General features: G+C 49.6%; 1 protein-coding gene across 1 annotated transcript; it reads left to right on the top strand.

Moving 5' to 3' along the window:
* The first annotated feature begins 2 nt into the window (after positions 1 to 2).
* Positions 3 to 16938, top strand: AARS2 (alanyl-tRNA synthetase 2, mitochondrial). The gene is made up of 22 exons (XM_084202450.1): positions 3 to 250; positions 606 to 794; positions 1432 to 1577; positions 2352 to 2546; positions 3042 to 3186; positions 3542 to 3687; positions 3977 to 4085; positions 4414 to 4452; positions 5101 to 5212; positions 5746 to 5873; positions 6596 to 6746; positions 8568 to 8737; positions 9726 to 9839; positions 10216 to 10356; positions 10988 to 11125; positions 11530 to 11639; positions 12718 to 12826; positions 14321 to 14443; positions 14758 to 14868; positions 15724 to 15807; positions 15947 to 16057; positions 16429 to 16938. Exons 1-22 carry the CDS (start codon positions 26 to 28, stop codon positions 16591 to 16593), a joined length of 2961 nt encoding a protein of 986 aa, XP_084058576.1. The 5' UTR covers positions 3 to 25; the 3' UTR covers positions 16594 to 16938.
* The last annotated feature ends 1107 nt before the right edge of the window (positions 16939 to 18045 follow it).

The raw sequence follows: 18045 nt of genomic DNA, 5'->3' as shown, positions 1-18045 counted from the left end.
GCGCTGCCATCCGCCGTGGGGCACCATGGCCGTGGCCGCCCGACTGCGGCGGCGGCTGCTGCTGGAGGTGCCGTGGCGCTGGCGCTGCAGCCCCCGCCGCGGCGGTGCCGCCTGCCCGTCGGCGGGGCAGATCCGCGCCGCCTTCCTGCGCTTCTTCGAGGAGCGCCACGGCCACCGCCGCCTGCCCTCGGCCCCCGTGCGGCCCCGGGGCGACCCGCGCCTCCTCTTCGTCAACGCGGGCATGAACCAGGTGCTGTCCCCGCTCCCCTCCTCCGGCTCACCGGCGCTCCGCTTCTCAGAGGAGCGCGGCCCGCCTTGGGGTGTCCCGTACCACGGAGGTCTCCGGCGTTACTTTGGGCTGCCCGCTCCGCCGTCCTGCCGGACTCCTCTCGTAGTGCCGTACTCCCTCGCTGGTGATAGTTAAGAACCATCCGAACACAGTCCTGTGCCGTGTGTTCTAGAACGAAGTTGCTTAAGCAGGGAGGTTGGACCAAATGACCCGCCGTGGTCCCTTCCAGCCTCGCCCGTTCTGTGTATCAGGAGCCCCAGGCGCAGACCCTTGCGCTGGGTTGCATCTGTCCACAGCGGGTGTCTCTCATTTCCAGTTCAAGCCCATTTTCCTGGGCACGGTGCACCCCCGGAGCGAGCTGGCCCAGCACCGGCGCGTGGTGAACAGCCAGAAGTGTGTGCGTGCGGGAGGGAAGCACAACGATCTGGAGGATGTGGGCCGAGATACTTACCATCACACCTTCTTCGAGATGCTGGGGAACTGGTCCTTTGGGGATTATTTTAAGGTGAGGTGATAGGTGTGAATCCTTTCTAGGGGGAAACATAGCCTGCCTTTCAGAGCTGTGCTGTAGTGCCAGTGTGTGCAGAAGGCGTTTTGCTAAGATCCAGATTAATTCCTGGGAGCTCTGTGGCCTGGAACAGAGGTGGTCAGCTCATGGGCTCTGTCGCTGAATGTGTCATGCAGACTCTCAAAGTACTCAGCCTGCCAAAGCTGTGACCAACATGTAAAAATCACAGTTTTCTGTGGGAATGCCAGTGTTGACCACTTAATATAGTGAAAAGAGGTTACCAGTTCATTTGATGCTTAGTACTAGAAAGTTTGAAAAGGGAAGAATAAAGGATGCTAGGTTTTTTAGGTGACAAATACATTTTTTCTTTTGAAAGAAAATAATCCATGTAACTCTGACAGTATGCAGAATGATGCATATCATGCTAAAGGTCTCACAACATTTTAGGAATGTCAGTTTTCCACTGGCAGCAGTGAGCTGTCTCAATCTCCTGACCTTCATCCTGCTCTTTGCAATACACCTGAAAATTAGAAAGGGAGAGAAGCAGCTGAAATCAGCTTCTTTGTTGCTTGACTCCCGTTCTGAAGACCCTTCCTGAATTACTGTGCTTCATTTATGTTCCCTACCTGCTCAGGAGGAGGCATGTAGCATGGCCTGGGAGCTCTTGACAGAGGTCTACGAGATCCCCAGAGATCGTCTCTATGTCACCTACTTTGGTGGAGACCCCTCGCTGGGGCTGAGCGCAGATGAGGAGTGCCGGGACGTGTGGCTCCGCCTGGGGTAAGTGTGTTACAGAGGACGTTCTGAGCAGCAGGTGCTGACATTTCACTTTCCACAGTTTTGTATTTGCTCTTTAGCTGATCAGCTGTAGGTGCCAGAGAGTGTGTTTTAAACCCATTTTGTTTCTGGTTTCTTTGGGCTGTTAAAAAGTCAGCTGGGCTCTGAGCTCACTGGGTCTCTTGAACTTTTGGTTCATTCTCAGACGGTGTTGGTGGGGGTGGGTATGTGCCTAAAACTGGCTGGCCTGGATGAAGTATGTGCAGGATCTCCAGTCTTTTGCTTCCTCTCCATCATGAGAGTACTTCTCTGAAAGCAGGCAATGGCTGCTTCAGTGAGAGGGTGCAGCCATTGCAGAGGGCACTGCTGTGTTTTGGAAGCTTGTTCCAGCTGTATGTAGGCTTTGAACCCACGGCACCCAGTTCTGTGCCACTGATGGTGTTCAGGTCTTGCCTCTGCCCCAAGAACAAGGTACTCCACACACCCAGTGGAGAGCCTGGCTTGGTCATCAGGGGCCAGGCTGTGTTTGCCCGCCATTCTGGGCTGAAGCTAGGGTCCTGTATGGTTTGGCTCACTTAATCTTGCTAAGGAGAATAATTCTGTGTTAACAGAAGGAAGCAGAGGAAGTAGAGAAGCAGAGGAATTCTGATGTGTTTGCTTTCTGAGTCGGTAGTAGGAAGAAAGGAATCCTTTCTTCCTGCTTTCTCTGTGATCTAGGCTGCTGTGTGGTTTGTGTGTATGCCTCAGCACTGCCATCTCTGTTATTTGCCTTTCCAGGGTTCCTGCCAGTCACGTGCTTCCTTTCCCATTGAAGGATAACTTCTGGGAGATGGGGGACACAGGTCCCTGCGGTCCCTGCACAGAGATTCACTATGACCACGTGGGTGGTGGCAGAAATGCTGCAGCACTGGTGAACCAGGGCAGCCCTGATGTAGTGGAGATCTGGAACTTGGTTTTCATGCAGTATAGCAGGTACCAAACATCTCCTCTCAACTCCAGAGCCTTTTCCCCTAGCCTGACTCCAAAATCGTGTGTATATTTTGAGACTTATCACTGTTTTCCAGAAGGTGGCAATACCAGGAGCAAGAGAGAAGCTATGGAGATTTGTCCAGTGTGGCTCTTGGTCCCCTTTGCCTTATTTTCCTGTCCTCTTCAACCTTCACTGTTTATTCTCCCTTAATGCTGCATTCCAGAGATCTCTTGAGGTCTTCAGCAGCCTGGAGGAGGAGGCCTTTTTCCTTTTCTTTCCTTTCCTTACATTGCAGCCTATCCTATGTGGCGGTCAGATCCTGACAGGGCCAAGGCAGGCTGCTGTCATTATTGTCCCTGAGCTTCCTTATGCTGGATCACCCCTGTTTCCATCCCCTCTCACTTTCCCATTCTCTTTGATTCACCTGTTCCTTATTTTTGCCCATGAACTGATCCTTGCTTCTCTTTTGCCTTTTATTTTTCCTGCCTGGCTGACAGAGAGGTGGAGGGGAATCTCCTTCCCTTGCCACAGCACCATGTGGATACAGGAATGGGTCTGGAAAGGCTGGTGACAGTTCTGCAGAACAAACGTTCCAACTATGACACAGATCTCTTCACTCCCATCTTGGATGCCATTCACAAGGTGATGGTGCTTCTGCTCAGAGTCACAGCTCAACAAAAGCTCCTTGAACACAGACTGTCTGCTGGGTAACATAGTGCAGCCTTCTCTGATCAGTTACTGAGCAGTATCTTGAGACAGGAGGTTATGTCCTGCCAAAGTGTCTTAAATTTCTCAGTGCCACAGCATTGGCTGGCCTATGTTAAGTACAGAAGTCTCAGTCTGTAGTGCTGTGGAAGGATTTAATGAGCACATCTTCCGTGCACGAGGTCCAGAGGTAGTTGAAAAACATATCAGGAGTAGCTGGCTGCCTCTTGTGTTGAAATTTCTTCTGCAGCCATTACTGTCTGCTGATTTGTCTTGCTACTTTCCCTTTCAGGGCTGCAGGGCACCCAGATACCAAGGTTTGGTCGGGAATGCTGATGTTGGGCGTGTGAACATGGCCTACCGCGTGGTGGCAGATCACGTGCGCACCCTGTGCGTGTGCATCACTGATGGCATCTACCCAGGCTTCTCTGGAGCAGAGTAAGGACATAAGGAAATGGCATGGGGCGGGGGAAGTTAGGTCTAGAAAGGAATATGAACAGCCAGGGAAGAGGTTCTGGTGTGGACCCAGATGGGGAGTGCATGAGCTTTTGGTGAGACAGGAAGATGAGAGCAAGGAATGTGCAGACTTCCCCTTGGCTGGGTGTAGAGTGTTGGGAGCAGCTGTCCTGTGCTGATAAATCAGACCAGATGAGCTGGGGGATGCTGGATGTGGCAGCTGGGCAGGGATGCTCACAAGGCTGCCTGAGGAATCCTGCTCTGTTTTCAGACTGGTGCTGCGTCGGATCCTGCGCAGGGCTGTACGCTTTTGCTCTGAAGTTCTACAGGCTCCTCCTGGGCTCCTGGCCTCCCTAGTGCCTACTGTAGTGGAAGTGCTGGTGAGTAAAACTGTTGTCTTGGGGGAAAAAAGGTCATCACACATCCTATTCAAGTCCATGTCCAATTTCTGCACACTGTCAGGAGTCAGTCTTGGATGGGAAGGAGCTCCGGGAAGGTGTACCTGATGCTATGCATTCCATCATTAAAAACCTCTTGTCCCCATATCACTTGTGATGGGAGGGAGGGGGCCTAGTGTCATCAATGGTACAGTCAGCATAAGCATGTGTAAGTGTGTGCAAGTAACCTCTATAATGTTTGTGACATGCTGCAAGATCCCCTGAGGAAGATGCTGAGGATGTTATCACTAACTGAGGCTCACTTCCACAGGGAGATGCTTATCCAGAGCTGACAAGGAATGCCAACCAGGTGAGCAATGTGGAATCCCCTTGTCTCATTTTCTTTGTGAGACACTGCTCTCAAGCCCAGGAATCAGCCCAGCCTTGGGACTTAGCTGGAGGAGTTTGCATAGCCTCCTCTGCAGCCATGTTCTCGTGAGTGGACTGAGATGTTCTGGGCACAAGTATCTGTGGCAGATTTCCATATGGTGCACTAGGTCCTTACCAGGGACTGCATGTGCTGTGTGAGGCGGCTGTTGCTCTAAAACAGCTACAGTAGCTTTTTTGGTTGAGAGCAAGTACAGCCTGTCCTCACCCGGGTACCCTTTGTGTAAAGTGGAGCGATGATTTAAGGCTAGTTCCAGCTTGCTTCCACTGACAGCAACTTCTCTGGCTGTTCCAGACATACAGTTGTAATTGGGTCACAGATATGAATGCCCAATAGGGAACATTTGTCAGCCTAAAGCTTTCCCCACGTGGATGGTTAATATTACTTTGACAGGAATGGTGACAGGAGACACAGTGACTTTGGCACTGTTCAATTATGCATCAGAGCCATGTTGTGATGGATACATGCAGAACAGAAAGGCTGGTTGATATGCTTTGAGCTGACTGAGCAGGGCTGAGCTGAGCTGGGGAACTCCCTGAAATGTGGGTAACCCTTCTGATCCTTGGGCAGATCAAGGATATCATCAATGAGAACGAGACCGCATTTCTGTCCTCCCTGGAGCGTGGGAGGCGCATCATCGAGCGCACAGTGCAGCAGATGGAGCCCTCCACAAATTTCCCAGGTGAGTGTCCCTCCTCTGACAAGCTGCACTTAGAGACAGTTTGCTCCAGGTCCTCACAAGCATTGCAGTCAAAACTGGTGGATGTTTGCCTCCCCTGCATTTTCTGTGACACTCTAGTCCCAGACAGAGGAGCAGATGTTCCTTTCTCCAGATTGCAGTTGTTTTCTAGTACTTTGTCCTCACAACAGACTAGGCACTGGGCAAGTTAGAAACATTCCCTTGCTGTTTTACTGACTGATCAATGAGGTCAACACAGCTGAGAGGAGTAGCACAGGACCCAACCAGTGAAGCTGCCTGTGTAGATGTGCTGCACTGAACTTTAGCAGGAAGGGGGCTGTGGAGCATTATTAATACTCGGTCCCATGCAAGAAGAACTCCAAGGCTTCTCTTCCCCATTAACTGTGCAGTTGCACGCAGTACAGGTGGATCCAGTTACCAGAGCACACACTAGATTGGTCCCATCCAGACAAATCTTGAGATGCCTTTGCTTTCTGTGTTCTTACAGAGTTCTTGATCTTCCTTTTGTCTTACAGCTGAAGTAGCCTGGTCTCTCTATGGGAGTTTGGGATTCCCTCTGGATCTGATTGATTTGATGCTTGAAGAGAAGGGAATCAGTTTGGATTCAGCTGCTTTTAATGAACTTGCTCTGGAAGATGCGAAGGTAAGAGGGAGACCTGCCTTGTCATAATAATTCAAACCTTACCTGTCTCCTGTGAACGTGGAAGCAGGATCCCTTTCACTGCTGAGGCCCTTCAGAGCAGCACAGGGCTACATGCCTTCTCCCTGAAAGGGAAGTGAGTCTGAAATAGCAGTGTCATCACAATCCCCTTGTTTCTGAATGTGGTAACTGAGGAAGTGGTTGGTGATTTTTCTTCAGGTATTTTATGATGCTAGAGTGAAGGTTATGTAATATTTATATAGGTTAGGACAGTCCTCTGTTAGTCATGTAGTCTGACTTCTCACACAAAGTAGAACCAGCTTAGACAGCTGAAGCAGCAAATTATTTATGAAGAGTTTACAAAATTTCCATCATCTCTGTGGTGCTGAAATACTTGCACTGCCCACCCACCACCACCCCCTAGTGCAGTAATTGGCTTGAGGCCTTGCTCTCCTGAGCTTTAATGGCCTGGAAGCTTCACAGCTACACAGCAGGCTGTGCCAGCAGGGATGTGTTAACTGTTGGTATGGCATGGCTCAAGGCTAGCACAGAGTGGTATTCAGTGCTTGTGAGGTTTGAAGGGAGGAGTTAGTTAGCAGTAGCCTGGATTTCAGCAAGCCTTTTCCATGGAGGTGGAAGAAGCCATTCCTAACCTTACAGCTCCAGTTACCTGTTTGCTTGCCCCCAGGGATCTCCCATCTAACTGTGCCTTTGCTCTGCTGCAGCGGAAGGCTGGTGGCCCACAGGCAGGACAGCCAGGGAGCACAAACACCCACCTGGATGTGCACTCGCTGGCTTGGCTGCAGGACAGCAAGGTGCCTGCTACGGATGACTCTCCCAAGTACGCCTACACGCTGGGGCAGCACGGGCACTACGGTGAGTGCCTGGCCCACCTGCACAGCAAGCTCTGCTGGAGTCCCTCACATGGCTGCTTTTGCTGCCTAACCCCATGCATGTACAACGTGTACTTCGTGGTCCAAACCTGTCCTTGCTGCCACGTCTCTTCCCTACCCCTGTACCTCATCCCAAACCGGGTGCTTTTCTTAGTGCTGTTGCTTCGTCCCTAGGAGGGCTCTGGGCTGGTGACAAGGCTGAGCTCTGGGCTGGCACCACTGGGTGCAGTGGTGAAACAGAGACTGTTGATTTCTTCTAGAGATAAGTGTCTCCATCAATTAGGCTTCTGGGTGTGTGCTCGGGAGAGAGGAGGATGGTTACGCAAGGGTTTTATTTTAGGTGGTTGTGTGGAACCGTGCCCTTGCTGTTACCGTGGCAGACCGCTAGGTGCCAGTGCAGGCTTTTTGTCACCAAGGGTAACTGAGGCTGCTGATGCTCCAGGAAGGCAGGAAGATAAGCCACAGGGAGCAAGAGGTGGTGTGGCTGTCACAGACAATTAGAGAAGGCTGTGTACAGCCAACTCCCTGTTACCCAGTGTGCTGGTGGCAGCCCACGCTAAGCAGAAAGGGAGGTAATTCAAGCTATATATATTACAGCCAGAGCACAACAGAGGAAAAAAGCCTAGCAGTGACATTGGCTCAAATCCCCAAACTAGAACTGTCCCACCTTGTCAGCTTCTGAATCACAGAATAATTTGGGTTGAAGAGGATCTCTGGATGTCCAATTTCTTGTTAAAAGTAACATCAGTTTCACAGTTGGATCACATTGCTCAGAGCTTTGTCCATTTAAGTTTTCAGTATCTTCAGGGACAAAAATCTTACAACCTGTCTGTTCCCTGTTCTTTATCACTCTTAGTATGTAAAGGTTTTTTCCTTTATGTACAGCCAGAATTTCCTGAACTTTAGATGTAGTCTCCCAAATGCTAAATAGGGATGAATAACCTCTTTCTTTGACTGCTGGCTATGTTTGTGTTCATACGGCTCAGCAGGCAGGCAGCCTTCCTTGCTGCAAGGGCACCCTGCTGGCTTGTGTTCAGCTTGCTCCTGAGAACCTAAGATTTCTGTCAGTTTGTTTCTGTAGACTGCTCAGATGCCTTCAAAAACCAGTCCAGTTCTTCAATGTATCAGCCAGTCCCTGCCTATTAAGTGGGATATGGGTACATCCCATTTTGTCATGGATAGTCATTAATGAAGATGTTAAGTGGTGTTGTCCTGCCACCAGGACAACTATCAGCCACCAAGTGCTAGTAAGCCACCAGCTCTGCTAGTAGTTGAATATCAGTTGAACATTGAACTACTGAGCAGTTCTCGATGGGGCCCTCTGCCCAGCCAGTTGCACACCCACCTCATGGTCCACTTGTCTGTAGGGCCCAAATCTGGGCTCAAGGAGCCTACAGGAAAGCATGTTAGAAGCTTGCTGCACCCAGGAATGTGACATCCCTGCTGTCCCCTATCCACAGCATCTTCATAAAAGTCAGTCAGGTTTGCCAAGCTTGCAGTGCAGCAAGATGCAGATGTGTCTGTGCCACATTTTCTTCTGCCAGGCTCATGTGGAGCTGGATTGGGTGTCCCTGCCTGCTTAGCTGCTACTCTGCAGTTCTGTCATTAGGAGAGTGAGGGGTAACTTAGTTCCAGTTCTTTGTCCCTTCTGCCAGTAGCTGTTTCTCTCCTACCAAGGCAAAGTGCCAGCTCTCAGTTTAGCCCAGATGTTGACAGGGTTGGCACAGGGAAGTGATCCCTCCTTTCCTGTTGCAATCTGACAGGCTGTGTGCACTGACTGCTGCTGTCTTCTTCCCCCTGACAGAGTTCAGCCCGTGCCAGGCCACTGTCCTGATGCTGTACAGAGATCAGTCTCTCCATAAGGAGGTTGGGGCAGGGCAGCGCTGTGGTGTCATCTTGGACAGGACTAACTTCTATGCACAGCAGGGAGGGCAGGACTCTGACCAAGGCTACATGATACGTTTAGGACAGCAGGTAAGGCCCTTTGCTGCCATGGGTTCTGAGGCCAAGCAGAATTCTCCAAGTGATGGGTTGTTCTGCTGTGTTAATTTGCAAGCTGCTGACTCTTGACAGTTTCCTTGGCATAGCATCAGAGTTGGTGGGGTAAGGCAGAATCAGCAGTAACTTCACAAGGGCATTTTTGCTGCTCTGGTTGTCTCTCACAGCCCTTTGCAATTTCATCTTGCTGAGGAAAACTAAAGTCTCTTCCTTCTCAGGTCTTCCTTCAATGTGCTGTGTTCTTGCCAGCTGGGGTTGTAATGCTGAGAAAAGGCAAACATTGATTAGAGAGTCTCTGAACTGAGTAACTTCTCCCTGGTCAGTCCTGGACAGCTGCAAGTGCTGCCCAACCTGAGACCCAGTGCAAAAACTCTTATTCCTCCCAAGAACATCAGGGAGGAAGGACCTCCACTTCTGCGCATGTTCCTTCAGCCGTGCCAAAGGGAGAGCTTTGACCCTGTCCTGGGAAGTTACACAGGGTGCAGCCTTTTCTCCTTTCCCCATTTCCAGGTCTTGATAATCACCCCTGGGCCTTTTCAGCCTTGCAGAGGGTTACAGTGCCTTGCTCAGCACTTCTCCCCAAGCTATAGTGGTGGTCCGGTTTTGTTGCCATCCCAATGAGGCAGAAATGGTACCTTGGATGCTGGAGACATGCCTTTGGAGATGCTGTTCATATTCTCACAGATGAGCATAGTTCTTAAGAAAATTTGTCAGCCTGGATGGTGTTACTGCCCCTCCCCTGCAAGCTGGCAGCCTCAGCATACTGTGTAGTGAGTGGCTGGGTACAGGTGAGGTCTGGAATACCTTGGTTATGTTTGCAGTAAGCTTCTCTGCTTTTCCCACCCCATCCCTGTCTTTTAGGTATTGGTGGGAATTGTGTTTCCCAGTAGGGTCGAGCAGGTACATAGCACAGATATTTGGATCTTCCCTGTGTCCTAACTCATTTTTCTGTCTCTTTGCTCAGGATGTACTCTTCCCTGTAGAGTCAGTTCATCTCTGCGGTGGCTACGTGATCCATGAGGTCACTGCTGTGGAAACCCTGCGTGCTGGTGACCAAGTGCAGCTCTTTGTGGATGAGGTGATAACTTAGTGCTCTTAACCTTTTCCTTGTGATGTCCTGAGTAACCCGGGCACAGCAGATCTTTGTCCCTTGTATTCTTGAGACTGTTCTTCATCATAGTGTGCAGTGGGAAGGAATTATCACAACTGACTCTGTAATCACTGTTCTGTCCAAAAGTATCCAGTTTACCCTTTACTGTTTTACAAAGATGATCCCGTGGAAAAAGGAGTTAGATCTGCCCTGTCATGTAACTCATCTGACAGCTGTACTACCTGTTGTTTTTCCTCCATCTTCTCCTATCCCCTGATAGGAGGGGATAGGAGCCTTTTCCTTCCTGTTCCCTTGAGCCGAGGAGAGCCAGCAGTCCCTGCTAAGTGGTGGTGTGTGCTTTCAGGCGCGGCGCCTGGCCTGCATGACGAACCACACTGCCACCCACCTGCTGAACTTCGCGCTCCGGCGCGTCCTGGGTGACAGCACCGAGCAGCGGGGCTCCCACGTGACAGCAGAGCGGCTGCGCTTCGACTTTGACACCAAGGTGACTCTGAAATCCAGTTCCCTAGTTCTCAGCACTACCAGCATTCCAGTACAGCTCTTCTCTCCAGGGATTTGTCCCCTCTCCCCATAATCACTCCTTTAGAGACAAGTCACACTTTACCTGAGTAACAAAGCTTGGTCCTCTGGAAGTGACTGTGTCCATTTGCATTGACTTGACCCAGAGCAGGGCTTGCTCAGGGGATGAATGGGGTTCAGAAGGGAAAGGACTTAGCAAGGCCAGTGGCCATGGGACTGACACAAAATAGTGTAAAGGAGTCTTTGAGAGATGGTGCTTGGCTGTGGCACATATCTGATGTCTGTACTGGACATTCAGGTGAGAGTATTTGTGAAGTTTTGGGTCAGGCTGAGTGCTGGCCTTAGTAACCTGTCATTCATTCTAGTATATCTTTTGAAGACTTTGGCTGATGCTCTTGCATCCAAAATCCTTGTCTCTTATGGGAGAAGAAGGTGGGAGTGCCATGATGTTCACAGCTCTCTTTTACAAGCAGAGAAGATGAGATGCAGGGGAAGAGTCGTGTGCCCAAGCTGAGTCATCTGTGCCCCAGATCTCATTCCTTCATTCTGTACCTCTCAGGAGGCTTCTCCTGAGTGTGGCTGATTTGCTTCCTCAGGGCCATGTGACTGTGGAGCAGCTGCAGCAAGTGGAGCAAGTGGTCCAAGACCTGATCCAAAAAAATGAGGTGGTGCATATGGCTGAAGTCCCCCTCACACTGGCAAGAAGAGTTCAGGGACTCCGTGCAGTGGATGAGGTATGACAGGATGGCAGCACACATCTTCATGAGCCTTCTCCTTCAGCAGGAATCATCTGGGACACGAGATGTTGACACAACATCTTTCTGCAAGGGAATTTTCTCCCAAAACTCAGATGAGAAAATAGGACAGAGATGAGGTCTCAGGACACTGTTGTAAAACATGAAGACTGGTGATGCACAGGCTTGCTGTTTATGCCTGTGGACCAAAAGCCTGTCGTGTCACCAACTGTTTCTTTCTCCCACTGGTAGCTGGTTGTGGGGTAGAAGTAGTGCCACCTCTGACTGAGGAGCTCCTCTAGAATAGTGGAAAAATGAGGCAGACACCTGAAGCCATGTAGGTAGTCTGTAAGTGCCCCTGAACAACCATGTTGTTAGCTGCTGATCCCTGTCTCCTCTGTCAGGGGTATCCAGATCCAGTGAGGATAGTGTCCCTGGGGGTGCCTGTGGAGAATGTGCTGACCTGTGACTCCAAGGCTGCAATGCAGACCTCTGTGGAGCTCTGCTGTGGGACGTAAGTGACTTTTGCTTGCAGCCAGAAGGCATGTTTGTGGGCACTGGTGGCTGAGGTAGAAACATCACTACAAGTTCACCTCCCTGTCCCTGTGAAACTAAGTTTCCTCGCTGGAAAAATATTGTGAGGACAGGATGGGCTATTTACAAAGCTTTGGAAGTTCCAGGGTGAGCAAACTTTAACAAAATGCACAGCATTTTTCCTTCATAGTCTGAAACCAACATGGAAGCCACAGAGCACCAGCAGAGTATGGGAAGGGTGTGACTTGTCACACCAGGGTTGTGGTGCTTTGTCTTTGGGGTTACAGAAGGGCTGGGTACTCGGCTGGAGGCTCCAATTCAGCTGTGAGAACTTGAGACTGCTCTGATTATTTTAATTAATTATCTTCACCCTCTTCTGGTTTTAGCAGTAATGAGAGTAGAAGTTAATCCTTCTTAAGACAGTGCTGAGACAAAAAAAAAATAAAAGGGAACAAACTGGCCTTAGAGAAGATAGAGCTGAAAATGAGCAATTTTCTACCCATGAGCTCTTCTTGTGGGAGTAGTGGGACAAGAAAGTGCATGGGAGATGATCAGCTCTTATGAAGATGTCTGGAATGATTGCTTGTGGTAACAGAACCCGAGACACTGTAGTTTTCATATCCAGCACTGAATAAACAAGAAGGAAAAGGGAGGTTGTCAGTGTCCTGAGACTGCACAACTATCCTTTCTCTGCAGTCTACTGGCCAGGCAGTGAGCTGGCCTGACAAGAGAGTGGTGGGGTAGAGGAACTGAGTAGGGGAGAAAAACACCAATTTATCTCACTGCTGAAGGAGAGGAAAGGAGGACAGAACTTGGCTGCACCATTTGACTGGAGCCTGCTGGGCAGGTAGCAAAGAGGTTCCTCTGGAATAGCCTCAACTCTGCTGCCTGACAAGGTACCATCAGGATTTTAGGGATGGGAAAGGAGTCAAGGTACTGGGATTATGATTAGGAAAGGGCTGCTGGACTTCAGAGTTTTTGAAAAAGAATGCAGGGTTCCTGATTTCTGTTTGCAAAGAGCAACTTGCCTTCTTTCCTGTTCTCTGCTGACGTTCTAGGCACCTTCTCCAAACAGGATCTGTGGAAGACTTGGCCATCATCAGCGAGCGCCAGCTTGTCAAAGGGATTAGCCGTGTCATTGCAGTGACAGGGGGACGAGCCAAAGAGGTGAGAAAGAGGGAAATGACATTTCTGCCATGTCAAGGCAGTGCCAGAAGGACCAACCTTTGTAGGTTCCTCATAGACAATTAGCTCCCCACTGCTTTGGCACAGCTCCCTGCTGTGCCACATCTGGCTTCCTGCTTCAGCCTTGGACTCAGCTCTGCTACTATACCTCACTGTTCACCTCCTTTCCCTCCCATCCTAATTCTCTGTCTCCTTGACCTTCATTTCTCCCTTCAGACTCTCCTTTCCAAGATAAAAACTTGCACAAAATATCAGGAAGCCTCTGGTCTATAAATTTCAGTCCCCCAGTAGGTATTTTAAGGTGTAATTCTTCATGCATTGATTTTGCCTCCTGCCTATCACAGCTGGATTTCCACTTTATGATTACAGGGCCTCATTCTTACAGCCCTTTTGCTTCCTTTCTTTAGTTTTTTTCCTGCTAAACTGTGATTCTGGTCTGGCTGGTTCTGTATAAAAAGTAAGCAACCTACTATTATGTTTGTGAGATCACTCTGTCCTTTGAGTATTTGGAAGTGTCAGGTGCCCCATAAGCCTTCCCTCTTTAAGGCTGCTGTCAGAGGAGAGTGACTCATAGTCACTGGAATTGGAAGGACTAAAGGCAAAGCCCACCCCTGCAAATCTGTTACTTTTTGGCTGGCCGTCCCCTGTACAACTGTGTCCCAGAGAGGCTTTTCTTCATGCAGAAGAACAGAAAGCTGCAGGGCACATCTGCATGCTTTGCTGGAAGTGCTGACCTGGAGAGCCCCTGAGAGGAGCTCCATGCAAGTTTTAATGAAACAAGAGAGACTGCCGACAGATTTACTTGAAACAAGGGTTGTATATCCTAGCTAGGCAGAGCAGTCCTCTGCTGTCCTGCTCTGAAATCTTGCAGGACCGTCCTGGGCACAGAGATCTAGCAGAGAGGAAATGCTCCAAAACATAAGGATTGGCCCTGGTGAAAAAAGTTTGTAATAATTTTTAAAAAATTATTTATAGTAGCATTGTTGGTGAAAAACAATAATAAATATATCAGGATATGTAAACTCAGGAAATATGCTTCAATGGCTGATGAGGTTTCTTTTAGTATTGGTGTTTTTTCTCTTGTGTCTTCAGTCAGCAGTTTCAAGATTGCATTTGCTAATGGAAAAAGATTTCTAAGATGCTCCACAGAACTCCCTAGTTTTTCCTCAATGAAATCCTGATAATTTTGGTGCAAATTTTTGAGGAAACAGGAATTTTGACCATAAATATCACCTAAAGCTCGACAGCTTGGTCTGCCTGAGTGTGACCATCTAGTGTTGGTTGCAAATCTAGAGAGGAATGTTGCATTTCAGAGTCTTGCAGGAACAGTCATTCCTAAACCACCTGTATGTATCTTCTTACTGGATTCTGAGCAGCACTTCAGTGTTCATGACCCTGCTGTCTCCCTGCTTTCTCCATCCCTGTGGACTGTTTCTGTTGCTGCATTTGAAGCATGCATTCCTTCCATCTCTGCAGGCCCGCGAAGTAGGCCAGTGCTTGGCTATGGAAGTGGACTCTGTCTCCCTGCGGATGAAGCAGAGGATCACCTCTATTCCTGAGATGCAGAACCTCTCCAAAGAAGTGGGCCATTTGACCAAAGTAAGGATTGCACAGTATGGGCACATGAGACACGTGACTCTTTCCCTATCAGGTTCACATCTTACCGTGGTCAGTAGCAAGGGCAAGTTGCTACCTGCTGTTGCCTCTCTGGTCATAAGGATTTTTGCCAGTGTCCAGGCAGCTGTGTTGGAGATGGGCAGCTGAAAAGAGAAAGCTGCTCAGCACAGTGACTGGCTGCCCTGGTTAAAGCAGGGTCTGGGAAGAGGCTATGCTGCAGCCTGACCTCCCAGAGAACTGGCAGTTTATGTCTAAGGGTACAGTTTAATGTTCTTACAGAGCAAGTTGTCTTGCAGGTGGTGGCCAGCTCTGCAATGCCCCAGTGGCAAAGAAAAGAACTACAGACCATCTTGAAAGCACTCCAGCGAACAGCCAACACAGCTGTCAAGAAACTGGAGCTGCAGCAGGTACTGAGGCAGCAGCACACTGACTTGCAGCCAGCTGATAGCACACACCACTGGACATGATGTTTGTGTCACATTTCAGAGCCACTCAGTCACAAGAGTCTCAGAAGGCAGAAGAAAGCCCATACAGTCACTCATGGTGCAACACAGGCCCTGTGTTGGGTTGGTTTTGCTGGCCATTGTTTATGGGGCCGTTGGTTAGAATGCAGAGAATGACTGGCTGGGCTTTTAGCACCTGCAGAATTCCCATGTCTCCCTGCCTGTGAGAACAAAGAGCCCCATACCAGCACTTTAGACCAACACCAATAGGCATTGGGCATCACCTCTGTGTTGATGCATGGAGAAGATGAGGTGGTCCTCACAGAGGGCTTAACAAAGTTATACAGTCAGTGACAGGACAGAGTTTCCTCCAGCTACATGGATTTTGCTGTGCTTCCCACATGTGTTTGTGGTTCTGCCAATTTACATTAAAAGCAGATTAGAAATACTGGTAACTTAGAGATCTCAGGAAGAATTGTCCCTTTCTTAAAGTAGGAGCATCTTGCCACAGAAGCCTTCCTGAGACATGTGGCACTGTATAGGTCTAGGAGACAGGCTGGGGACTGAATGAGTCACTTTATTTCACTTTTGACAGGGGTTCATCTCTGCTTGCATTTTGGGAAGGAGGGCTGTACATGTCTCCACATGGAGATTTCAGCCTGCTAGTCTGACTTTGACTTCTGCTATCAAACATCTCCTGTCTGTCCCACAGAGTAGTGCATGCATTCCCTTTGTGTATATATTACATGGATATATCCCCATGCAGCCCACCCTGTGCCACCTGTAGCCCTTTAAAGTGCTGCGTTTTTCTCCCTGCAGGCTGAGAAGGTGGCACAAATCTTGTTAGCAAAATACTGCAACGAGCCTGTCATCATTGATACTATCCCAGCTGATTCCCTCTCTGTGAGTAATCCACCTTCTTTGTTGGCCCAGTGGTACCTCAGGTGCTGCAAACAGCAAGAGAGAGTTGCTGGGCACATTTTCTGCTGGATGCTGGTCTTCTTTGCTGTTGCCTGACCTCTGTTCTCCCTGCCTCCCCTAGATCCTAATGAAAGTAGTGAACCAGCTGTGTGACAAGTCTCCTGGCACCTCAGTCTTGCTGCTCAGCCCTCAGGCTTCGGGTGAGGTGCTCTGTGCCTGTCAGGTGTCCAAGGTAAGCAGAACCCTGATAGAGACAAGGGGAGCATGCTTGCCAACGGGGGCTGGACCCACTGCTCAGCAGGTCCTGCTGGAGGCTTCTCCTGGGGTTTTGCCCAGTGTTGGTGGTTAATCACACAGGGGCAGGACCTGCAATGACTGTACTGGGACCAGATGTGCTTTCAGTCTCTGCTGGGCACAGATATCCCTAGATTCTCTAGGCTGTGTTTGCCCAGGGGCAAGACACAGTGTTAACATGTAAGCTCAGCCTTTGTGGCCCTCAGGGTCATGACTGGGTGGGTGAGGAGACGATGCTGTTACATTTCTTTATTGATAGACTGCAGGCTGCCCCACAGTATGAATAACTTGCCTGTGTCTCTTCCCCAGAGCTGCCTCCCCGGGTTCTCTGCTGCTGACTGGGCTGTGGCCGTCTGTACACAGATGGAAGGGAAGGCAGGAGGCTCTCCCATCGTGGCTAAGGGCAGTGGAAATGCCAAAGGCATGCAGGGAGCCCTGACCACTGCACTGGAGTTCGCTCAGAGCAAACTGTGACGCTTTGGTGCCAGCACAGCTGTATGCACCCAGCTGGACATTTGATACCAAGCATATACTGTGCCCATCTGAAAGAATTGGCAGCTGAACATTGCTGCAACCACTGCCTTGGGGCACTGGACTTCTGACCATCCAGGATCAGCTGAGATCCCACTGACAGAATGGTGCTGCCCGTTCTCAGCATGAGCCTGTGGGGATGGAGCCTTGGAAAGCACCAGTTGCAACAACACATCCCGCTTCTCATGGAACACTGCAAATCCTGCTACAAGACCAGCACAGAGATTTTGTGAGAACATGGGGAGTAGTTGGGACTGTTATCTTAAAGCCATTAAAGAGTATCCAAACACCTGATGTTTCTTGTAGCTGCACCTTTTTTTTCCTGCTCTGGCAGAGGGGTTTGTTCTGCCCCTGCAGCTCCAGAAGTCGGCACGTACTCTTGTCTAAGCAGTTCCTTCCTACTTCCTACTCAGGACACCCCTCTGATTAAAAATGCTACTCTAATTTAGATATTAGAGAAATCCCACCTTGGTTGTGGGCTCAGGCTTGTTAGGCTGTGCAGTGGGTAGAGCTGAAGCCAGTCCTCAGCACTGAGGGAACAAAATTGTCCCCCTCTCTACCTCTTTGCTTTGGATGAGTGTTCTTACCTCTGTTTCTTCCTGCCACTCCCTTGCAAGTCCTTCCTTCTGGCTTCTTACTGGCTCATCCATAAAAGCCAACACTGATACAATGAATTGTGAGAATGGAAACTGTTGCTGTGTTGCAGCAGGACTGTGCCCTGCTTTGTCTTGAGGTGAGCACATCTCATAAACTGGTTATTTTTCACAAGCAGTGGTGGACCCAGCAAATTCAATTCATAAAGACATTTCAGACTTCAGTGTTAAGAGCTCCTAGCCAAAGCATCATTATTTTAGATACAGTATTGACCTAAATAGAGATGATGAATGGTAGCCGAGCCAAAAGTGCAACAGGATAGTGATACAAGGCAGGTTTTCATCCTGTGAGCAGCAAGAGTAGCCTGACACAAATGAATTTCACCATCAGGTAGGGTTGCCTGTCACTGTGAAGGGAGATGGAGGACCAGCAGCTGCCTGCTTTTGGGGAGGGAGGGAGGGAGGAGGTGTAGAAGCACAGTGATTGCTGATTGCCAGGTAGCAGGAAATGGCTGTTACATAGATACAGATTACTGAAGACGATGTAGTGGGGCATGGCTGTGTCCAAATGAGAGGCTTCCCACTTAACTGTCTGCCTGAGGGAGGGGGAATAGGTGCTGTGAGCAGAGCCTCATTTCCCTTCTCTTCAGTGAACAGCTTATCTAAGGGGAAAACGGAATGTGGACTTCGGGGGCATCATTAGCAGACAATGGGTTTTCCATATCCCAGTGATTGTCCAGCCAAAAATCTCATTATATGGTCCCTATGGCTTAATGTGGCTCCTACTCATCTCTGCCAGCAG

Source organism: Fringilla coelebs, assembly GCF_963513975.1.
Source record: "Fringilla coelebs genome assembly, chromosome: 3".
NCBI lineage: Eukaryota > Metazoa > Chordata > Aves > Passeriformes > Fringillidae > Fringilla > Fringilla coelebs.
This window is presented reverse-complemented; position numbering and strand designations above follow the sequence as displayed.